The sequence below is a fragment of the Artemia sp. Qi Xiang Cuo genome, chromosome 14 (genome assembly GCF_049724085.1).
Source record: "Artemia sp. Qi Xiang Cuo chromosome 14, ASM4972408v1, whole genome shotgun sequence".
Taxonomy (NCBI): Eukaryota; Metazoa; Arthropoda; class Branchiopoda; order Anostraca; family Artemiidae; genus Artemia; species Artemia sp. Qi Xiang Cuo.
In genome coordinates, this window is record NC_142807.1 from 57,898,085 (window position 1) to 57,908,958 (window position 10,874).

At 35.9% G+C, this 10,874-nt stretch overlaps 1 protein-coding gene across 1 annotated transcript in view; it reads right to left on the reverse strand.

The window, feature by feature from the left end:
* Positions 1-4,154, reverse strand: part of LOC148944688 (protein SSUH2 homolog) — a 265,586-nt gene extending 261,432 nt beyond the window's left edge. Inside the window, exon 1 of the mRNA XM_089100140.1 lies at positions 4,008-4,154. Within this exon, the coding sequence (XP_088956266.1) occupies positions 4,008-4,125 (118 nt within the window). The 5' untranslated portion in view covers positions 4,126-4,154. The remainder of the gene's footprint in view (positions 1-4,007) is intronic.
* Between the last annotated feature and the right edge of the window lie 6,720 nt (positions 4,155-10,874).

Consider the following 10,874-nt stretch of genomic DNA (forward strand, 5'->3'; position numbering starts at 1 on the left):
AACTGTTTTTATTCATCACTTATCGTGTCTAATCGTCTCCTTCTTCTGGCATTTTTCCAAAAAAGATGTGCACACTACCGCTTCCGTCCCTTTTTTCCATTTTCTAACCCTCTGATTCTTCCTGCACATAAAACGTAAAAATGGGACGGAAGACGTGTCTACATTCCAAGATCTCCGTCCCACTTTTCCAGAAAATGGATAGTGTGGACGCGGGCTAATATTCAATATGACTTGGCAAGCGATAAAAGTTGCCTTTTATTACGTCTTCACATGTCCCTTTCCCTTTTAACATACCTGCTTTTCTGTATGGCAAAACTCTCGCCAATCAAGAAGCAGACAGCAGAACTATCATTCGTCTTACAAAAGAATCCTTTTGAAATAAGTATACTTTTGAACAGAATAAGTATAATGCCGTATGCTTTTTATTTACCTTTTCCGAGATTAACTTTGCCCGAGGCCTTACATGGGGCAAAATGAACTACAATGACAAGAAAAGAAGATCCTAGCTGTTTTGTTTTGAATTCACCGCTCGTCTTTGGATCGTGATAGTCGTAGACTATCAGCCAAAATCATTGAAAATCTCTTTTTAATTAAAAGTCTTGGTTTTTAGCAAAAATCCCGGTTTTTAGCAAAAAATCCCGGTTTTTTTTTTTACAAAAAATCCCGAAAAACCCAGACACAAAAAAAATCCCGGACTGCAAAAAAGAAATCCCGGAAACCCGGGCTTAATCCCGGACAGTGGCAACCCTGCGTTTTCAGTAAAGCATAAATGACGCTCTGGTCTTTAGAAGGTTAAAAGTAGATAGTCTACTCTTATCTGTAGCAATCTCTTTTCGTCTTAAGTCGGAGTTGATCATTCATTATAATTTCTGCTTTGCCTTACGTTACATCTGTTCATCCATTGCTGGATATCTCTTGTCAGTATCGAATGCAGGATTTTTTTCGGCTGCGGGGGGGATTTTTACATAAGAATGTTTTTAGGGGGAGAAGTGGGTACAAAAAAAAAATTAAAAACGCATCGAAAAATGGTTGATATTATGTTTGTTAGGAGTCGGACAAACACGGGGTTAACCACCTACCCCCCCCCCCTGGTTGCGTCCTTGTCTGTTATATATATGTTTTACCTGATTATTCATCGTAATTTTTGTTTGTTTTGGGCTTCATTTATACATTCGTTGCCTATCATTTCTGTCGATTTATGTTTTCATTATTACCTTATTACCTTTATTACAGCTATTACCTTATTATTTTTACCTTTATTACCTTATATATTATTACCTTTATTACACCTATTACCTTACCTTATTACCTTATTATTACCATTATTACATTATTACCTTAATTACCTAATCACACTTCGGAGCGAAGTTAAGGTCCATACTGCATCTGTTGTGCTCCGGGAATTAAATTATTAAAATACTTTATTTATGCTCATTTTAGGTTTGATTGTGAAAATTTCCTTTTCTTTGAATAGCTTTTTTTATTCTTTATATTAATTTTCAAAATAAAATCAGCCTCAATTCGGCAAGAATATAAGATTAGGCATCATACGTTTATCATCGCCATCATCATAACAATCATCTTCTTTGGAAATGTTCATATACAGACTATTTTAACAGAGCAGAAGAATAAGCAGAATAATTGAATGATTAGTCCTTCGCAGGGGGAACGCACTAGAGACAATAATCGATAGATCGGAAATACGTATTGACAAAAGCTGAGGATATGAGGGAACAACCTTGAGATCTAAGGAAGTAATCCACTAGAAAAAAAGTGGAACAACAAGTAAGCAGGGATAAGTGTGAATGTAAAGGGGTGGTTTAGTTAAAAATTTTAAATAGAGGTTTTGAATTATGGCATATCTAAATAGAGGGCGATTTTGTTTTTGAAATTTTTGTATTCAGTGCTGTAATGTATGTAGCTAGAAAACGTTTCTTTTATTTTGAGAAAGGGAAGAACGTATGAAGACCTAGAACCGATTCATCAAATCATAAGCAAAGAATATATAATGACTCGACTAATAAATTTTATTTAAATTTCAGCGAAAAAGGGCATGGCTCTTTTAATTTGACTTCAAGCTGTTTTTGTATTATTATTTTCTTTGTTTTGAATATTAAATTTTTTGTTTAAAACGCTGTTCAAGGATTGTTTTAAATCTTGTATATTTTTCCCTATTTTTTCAACACCGAGGGCAACTATCAGTAAAATAAAGAGACCTTATTTTTCATTTTGTCTTAGCTGTTTGTTTTTTACTCTCTTTGAGGTTTTCCCATTTCTAAGCGTTTGTCAATGGACCAACATTGCCATTCTATTTCCAATCAAATTTACCTTATGCAGCTATTATATCTTACATGTAGGTTATTGATGATCTTACAAATCTACAAAAGTATTCTAACCATTAATAATTTCTTAGACTACACTGCCTTTCCATTTACAAATTAAAGGGTGAAAAAACGGAAATGATTCAAACAAAACAAAGGGACGAAAAAAAAAGAAACAACAACAAAAAACAACAAAATAAAAATCGAATATTTCGACTCCACGTTCGGGAGTCTTAATCAACGCGGAAAACAGAAAAAAAATTAAGTTAAATCACCTAAAGAAAAAGACAAAACAACAGACAAGCTATTAAGTTATTAAGTTTTGGAAGTGAGTTTTATGTATTTGTTTTTTTTCTTTTTTGTGTAGTTTTTCTTCTTTTTTTAGATTATTTAACCTAATTTTCTTCCTTTTTTCCCAGTTGATAAAGGCTCCTGGAGGTGGAGTTAAAATATTCGAATTTTTATTATTTAAAGTTTTTATGTTTGTTTTTTTCTTTTATTTTCTTCCATCGCTTTATTGAAATTATATTCATCTCATCTCTCTTTAATTCTTATGCAAACCATCACAACTATTCAATAAGGCAAAGGGAATTCTTACTATTTATTTACAAAACGAAGATCCAGGAGTCCTAAGGAGTCCAGGGAGTCCTAAAAACACAGGGTTTTCTCGGAGCGTTCGAAGAGCATATGCGTACAAACATTTTGGTTAGTTTTTTACAAAAAAAGGTAACGTTTTCCAAGTATCTATTTTAGACCAATAAAGTATAGAAACATCAATAAAAGTCCTAGCATGTCAAGCCATTAAAAAGAAAGCAATATAATTTATATTTTCTAAAAATTATTTTTTCCTTTCGGAAAATCACATGAGTGAAATTTTATTTTTGGATTTTCATCATAAGAAGGTTTTCCATTGATTGATATCCTTTAATAAAGATATGGAGCTTGAATTAGAAGTTTCTTTTTTAGGTTAGAGCTCAAACTTTAGGGACTACTTATGATTTTAATGTAAACTTTGTAGTTCCAGATAAAACTAAAATAAAGGGTGATTTTAATTAGACCAATTTTTAAATATAAATTTTAAAAATATGTGTGATTACTTATTGCGTCTAGAAATTTTATTAGCCTAGGGGTTCTAGACGAAAAGAGTGTGTCGTGTTTTCATTAGTATAAGAGTCTGAAACATTAGGTTCGTAACTTAACTTTATTTTTGTGGACGTTTGACAGACACAAATATCAGAAAAAGGGGTTCTTTACTTTTGTGTGTAAAATGCCAAACTACCCACATAGATTTATCTTTTAGATAGTGGCTTTGAATTTATGGCTCTTAATTCAATTGATCATTTAAACAATTTCAATTTCAATATTTTTGTTCCCGTATTAAACCGAAGAATTAATGGAAGCCAGAAAGGGTGGGGAAAATATTTAAATCCTTTCAGTATTTTACATTCTTGCCCAGCACCGTTTAGAAGCTCTATTTTCAGAACTCATATATTGAAGGGATTCAGGACTAGTGAATCATTCTTTTGTGTTGGTCAATGCTCTACCAGTATACAGACGTAAATACCGCAACCTTTGTATTTGCATGGTAGTAAATATTCAAAATTAGGTGGGTAATTGATATTATAAAACTTATATTATCAATCACATTATACAGTATAATTAAAATAGATAATGTTTTTTTCAAACCTTCAGCGCCCCAAGGGGCATCCCCAGAGGTTAAATCACGCAATCGGGGTGCAAATCCTATTCTCTTTGATTGAGCTCCATATTTTTTCAATTGCGCACGCTCATATCTTGAGCCCATTATTACATCCCACTTTAGAAAAACAAGAAAAAAACACTTCGTTATTGGAATATCTCCGATGTTTACTAATCTCGGAAGAGCGCTCGTCGATGTCATTTCTAGGGAAATGTGGATAGCGCATGGTTTCTTTGCTGCTTCGCGAAACTTTCAAATTGATGGTCACAAGGCTTTGTCATTTGCTTTCCAATTTCTGAAGCGTGAACTGGGCATTTTAACTATTTAAACTAGAGCCAGCAGCTTTCAGGAAAGACATGTTTATAGGTCAATGAAACTACTCGAATAAGCAGATAACGTTTAGCCAAAGCGGAAACGAGAGATTATTGCCATTTATTTCCGGGTTAAAAGGGAGCTTTACTTTTATTGGTTTAATTTTTAGATACATTTTCGTAAGCCAATAATATTATTCCTAAATGTTTTTCAGAAACAATAGTCAAATAATTGGCGTCTTTACCCGTTCTTTGATTCGCCCATTGCCAGCATGTCAAATTTTGAGCTTGTAAGAAGAACACGAAACTTAGCTTTTTTGCATGAAATTTTAAGCCACTACTAGGAACAAAAGCTTTGAGGCACAACATTTTTTTTTTACAAGTGATTTCTCTGTTTTTCTCTGGTTTAGTCTTTTGGCATTCGTAGTTCTATTTTAGGGGGACAAAACTTATCCATAGCATTTTTCTTTGCAGGCTTTTTAATAATTTAAAGCTTATTGGAGGGGAAAGTCTTGAGGAGGTTTGAGCTGATTAATTATTCACAAGTGTAAAGGTGCATTGTTCATCAGTAAAAGTAACAAACATTTATCACATAGCTTAATTTTTGGGAAACTTGGAGGGGTAGGATTTAAACCTTCAGAGTACATTGAAGGCATGCCTAAAAAGATTCCTGCCACTCCTCTTGCGTTCAGGAAATCAGAACTCCTGCGTAAAGGAGTGCTTTTGTATTGTCAATTTAAGCGTTTTAGCAAAAACTTGACTTGTATATTTCTTTTCAAACAGTTCTTGGTAACGAACTTTAAGTAAGGAGCGACCCGGGTCAATAGTAACCGAAACTCTAAAAAAAGGGAATGATGACAATAGATATATGAAAAAAATCTACTTATTATGCTGATTTCAAATATCTAAATTTCATCAAGTTTAATGTTGCCCATTAAAGGCTACAAGCCTGAGATAATTTTCTTGATTTTCGAAAAAAGAGGAAACATCCCCTAAAATTCAAAGAATATTCATGAAAATTGCACCATTAGATTCGGCGTATCGGAAAACCCTACTGTAGAGGTTTCAAGCTTTATCTGCAAAAATGTGAAATTTTCTTCTTTTTTTTGCCAGAAGAAAGATCACGGACGCGTGTTTATTTGTTTTTTTGTTGTTGTTGCTGTTTTCCCCAAGAGTGGATGTGTCGACCCATTGATCCTAGAATCTCGTGAGAGGGCTCATTTGAACAAAAATTAAAAGTTCTAGTGCCCTTTTTAAGTGACCAAAAAGATCGTAGAGTAACTAGCCCCCTCCCCGCCAGTATATACCATCTTTTGAATTTGCTGGGGCCCCCGTACCAAACAGTTTTTTCTGTTAATTTTGCAGGTCATTACACTCTTTGCCGATAGGATTTGCGTAATTTCAAAAGTTCAGTGTCTTTTTTTAGTGGTAAACCCAAACCACAGAGTATAACTTGATTGGTGATTAAGATTTGAATAAAAAAAAAGGGTAATTAGTAATTGGAAAATTTCATAATACTTTTACAATCGGATATGTTTGATTAACCTTTTGCAAAAAAAAAAGGGGTAATGGGATATGCGAGTATTTGCAAAAAAGGGGTAATTAGTGAATGGGAATTTTTTTTTAATGCTTTTACAATCGGAAGTGTTTGATGAACCTTTGCAAAAAAAGAGGGTACTGTGATTTGCGATTTGGAGGAGATGGGATGATAGTGTACCGTATAATACGCAAGTGATGTTTTGGAGCGTATTGTCAATTTAACGAGAAATGACTTAAAAGTGTTTTGTGGGAGATGGGTTGCATGGAGGGTTGAGTTGCATGAGAGTTCAGTTAACGGGGGGCGGGTACAGTTACACGGAGGTTTAGTTAAACGAGGTCGAATTGCATGAGGGTTCAGTAGCACGAGGTTTCAATTGGATGGGGGTTCAGTTGTCCTGGGTTTCGGTTTTACTGGGGTTCACTTAAATGGAGGGATTCAGGTGAACGGGGGGGCGAGATTGGCGATTTGGAGGAGAAGGGATGATAGGGTACTGTATAATACACAAGTGATGTTTTGGAGCGTATTGTCAATTTCACGGGAAATGACTGAAAAGTGGTTTGAGGGAGATAGGTTGCAGGGAGGGTTGAGTTGCATGAGATTTCAGTTAATGGGGGGGGGGCGGGGGCTAGGGTACAGTTACACGGAGATTTAGTTAAACGGGGTCGAGTTGCAGGAGGGCTCAGGAGCACGAGGGTTCAATTGCATGGGGGGTTTAGTTGTACAGGGATTTCAGTTAAAGAATACCTCCTCGACATTAAACCTAAGGAAATTTATGTATTTGGAATCAGCGTATAAAGCCCAATCATTTTCATGTATCTATAATTATTAAAATTCTTTTTTAGAGTTATGGTTACTTTCGGACACACTCAAGAAGTGAAGTTAAAGCAGATAATGGGAAAGTGGAAGAGTTGTAGCCTAAAACAGCCATAATTGTAATTTCGGTTCATTTAGGGTTTCATTTATTTATCGATGCTGATTTGTGGTAGTTTCATGATTGGTAGATTATTTGATGTTATTTTTGCTAATGTTTTTTTTATCATATAAGGCTATTGCGTCTTTTTGAACTTTCTGTTGGAGGCGAGGGTAAGTATTTAGTTTAAATAATTATAGGAGGAATTGAGTTTTGTGGATGGTGTTTAAAAATGGTACTTGTTTAATATTTGGGTAAACATACGACTAAGAAACTCTTCACTATAAATAAGGCTATTGTGTCTTTCTGAACTTTCTGTGCGAGGCAGGGATAACTAATTAGTTTAAATAATTCTAGGAGGAATTGAGTTTTGTGGCTGGTGTGGAAAAATGGTACTTGTTAAATATTAGGGTAAACATTCGACTATAAATAAGGCTAGTGCGTCTTTCTGAACTTTCTGTTGGAGGCGGGGGTAAGTATTTAGTTTAAATATTTATAGGAGGAATTGAGTTTTGTGGATGGGGTTGAAAAATGGTAAGTGCTGAATATTTGTGTAAACATACTTCTAAGAAACGCTTCACTATAAATAAGGCTCTAGTGTATTTCTGAACTTTCTGTGCGAGGCTGGGATAACTATTTAGTTTAAATAATTCTAGGAGGAATTGAGTTTTGTGGCGGGTGTGGAAAATTGGTACTTGTTAAATATTATTGTCATCATTAGAAAATAAAAATGTAAATTTATTATTTATTAAAATTATTTTTGAGGCGGGGGTAAGTCTTTAGTTTAAATAATTCTAGGAGGAATTGAGTTTTGTGGATGGTGTTGAAAAATGGTACGTGTTAAATATTTGGGTAAACATACGGCTAAGAAACGCTTCACTATAAATAAGGCTATCGTGTTTTTGCGAACTTTCTGTGCGAGGCAGCGATAACTATTTAGTTTAAATAATTCTAGGAGGAATTGAGTTTTGTGGCTGGTGTGGAAAAATGGTACTTGTTAAATATTCGGGTAAACAAACAAAAAGACTATTAATTCTCCATATTCTTCTTCTTCTTCTGATCATGCGCCCATGCCTCCCATGCCTCCTTCTCACTCAGGGTCAATTGACGTCTTAATATCCAATAGAAGTTGCATATTCCACTCACTCTCAACACCTCGTAATATCCGTAGGTTTTTTTTTTTTGTTTTGTTCATTTTTTGCGTTATTGTTCAATTTGATTGAAATTCTGAAAACGGGTTTTTCGTTTAAATTTATTAATTAATAAGATTTTTTTTTTTTTTTTATCTCGGTGTCTTTATTTTGGATTCACTTTGATTTTAGTTACATGGAAGGGGGGGGTCAGTTGCAAGGGGATTGAGTTAAATGAGGCTTGAGTTCCACGAGAGTAATGCTTTGTTGTGGTTTAGCTTGTCACAGTTACTCTCTTTGGGATGTTTGTGTTTCTTAGGGTTGTGTGTGTGTGTCTCTTTGGGCTCTGTGTCTCTTTGGGGTGTTTTGAGTCTTTTTGACCTTTTTATGTTTCGTTTGGCTGTTTGAGTCTTTTTGCTCTGTGTTTGTCTCTTTGGGGTGTTTGTGTCTCTTTGGCCTGTGTCTGTTTCTTTGGGCTGTGTGTGTCATTTTGATCTCGATGTCTTTATTTTGGATGTTTGTGTCTCCTAGGGACCGTGTGGGCTGTTGTGTTTCTTTGAGCTATGTGTGTCTCTTTGGGGTGTTTGTGTCATTTTGATCAGTGTGTCTTTCTTTTGGACGTTTGTGTCTCTTACGGACCACTTTTTAGGGCGGGGTGTAAGTATTTATTTTAAATAATTTTAGCATGAACTGATTTTTATGTATGATACGGAAAAATGGTACTCTTCGAATATTTTTGTAAACATTCTACTATAAATAAGGCTTTCGCGTCTTTTTGAACTTTCTTGTGGAGACGGGGGTAAGTATTCAGTTAAAATGATTCTAGGAGGAATTGATTTTTGTGGATGGTGTGGAAAAATGGTACTTGTTAAATATTCGGGTAAACATACGACTAAGAATGAGTTTTATGGATGGTATGGAAAAATGGTACTTGTTAAATATTCGGGTAAACATACGACTAAGAAACGCTTCACTATAAATAAGGCTATCGTTTTTTACTGAATTTTCTAGGGCGGGGTTAACTATTTATTTTAAATAATTCTAGGAAGAATTGAGTTTTATGGATGGTATGGAAAAATTGTACTTGTTAAATATTCGGGTAAACATACGACTAAGAAACGCTTCACTATAAATAAGGGTCTCTTTGGAGGGTTTGAATCTTTTTGATATGTATGTGTCTGTATGGGCGTTTTTTTTCTCTTTGAGCTGTGTGTGTGTCTCTTTGGGGGTTGTGTGTCTCTTCGGACAGGGTGTATGTATCTTTAGCCTGTGTGTGTCTCTTTGGGCTGTGTGTGTCTCTTTAGGCTGTATGTCTCTTTGGGCAGTTTGAATCTTTATGGTCTGTGTGTGCCTCTTTTGGCTGTTTGTGTCGTTTTGGGCTTTGTGTCTATCTGTTGTATGTGTGCATCTCTTGTTTCTCTGGGGTGTGTGTCTCTTTGAGCTGCTTGAGTCTGTTTTGTCTGTTTGTGTGTCTATGTGATCTTGTTGAGTCTGTTTGATCGGTGTTTGTCTCTTGGGGCTGTTTGTGTCTCTTTGGGCTGTGTCTGTTTCTTTTGGGTGGTGTGTGTCTATTATGGCCGTGTGTATAGGTGTAGTGTTTTTTTCTTTTTTATAGGTTTTTGTATATTTGGGCTGTTTGAGTCTTTTTGGGCTGTGTTTGTCTCTTTGGGCTTCTGTCTCTTTGGGCTGTGTGTGTTTCTTTGGGCTATGTTTGTCTCTTTGGTCTGTTTGAGTCATTTTGGTCTGTGTGTCTCTCCTTTGGTTGGTGGTTTCTCTTAGAGGTCGTGTGTGCCTCTTTGGGCTATGTGTGTCTCTTTGGGGTGTTTGAATCTTTTGGTCTGTATGTTTGTGTCTTGGCATTTTTTTGTATGTGTGTGGTTCTTTCGGCTGTTTGTGTCTCTTATACGACATGTGTGTCTCTTTGGGCAGGGTATGTCTCTTTGGAGGGTTTGAATCTTTTTAGTATGTATGTGTCTGTATTGGCGTTTTTTTGTCTCTTTTGGCTGTGTGTGTGTCTATTTGGGCTTTGTGTGTCTATTCGGACTGTGTGTATTTCTCTTTAGACGGTGTATGTCTCTTTTGGCGGTGTGTGTCTCTTTAGTCTGTATATCTCTTTTGGCAGTTTGAATCTTTATGGTCTGTGTGCGCCTCTTTTGGCTGTTTGTGTCGTTTTAGGCATTGTGTCTCTCTGTTGGATGTGTGCGTCTCTTTGGGCCGTGTACGTCTCTTTGAGCTGTATGTGTCTCTTTGGGCTGTGGGTGTCTCTTTGTGATGTGTGTGTCTCTTTAGGCTGTGTGTGTCTCGTTGGACTGTGTGTCTTTTTGGGGTGTCTGAGTCTTTTTGGTCTATGTTTGTCTCTTTGGGCTGTTTGTGTCTCTTTGGACTGTTTGTGTCTCTTAGAGGCCATGTGTGTCTCTTCGGACTGTGTGGATGTCTCTTTAGCATGTGTGTGTCTCTTTGGGCTGTGTGTGTCTCTTTAGTCTGTATATCTCTATGGGCAGTTTGAATCTTTATGGTCTGTGTGTGCCTCTTTTGGCTGTGTGTGTCGTGTTGGGCTTTGTGTCTCTCTGTTGGTTGTGTGCGTCTCTTTGGGCCGTGTTAGTCTCTTTGATCTGTATGTATCTCTTTGGGCTGTGGGTGTCTCTTTGTGATGTGTGTTTCTCTTTCTGCTGTGTGTGTCTCGTTGGACTGTGGGATCTTTTTGGGGTGTCTGAGTCCTTTTGGTCTATGTGTGTCTCTTTGGGATGTTTGTGTCTCTTTGGGCTGTGTATGTTTCTTTGGGCTTTGTGTGTCTCTTTGGGCTATGTGTCAATACGTTTAAGCAATAAATATCTTTAAGCTTAACCCGTCATTTAAGAAACTATGAAAAAATTTTAAGTAAGTAAAAAATTCTTTCTTTAAGTCACCTCTTGGATACACAATACAGAAATTTCATAAAAGAAATTACGAAAAAATTGTAAGTA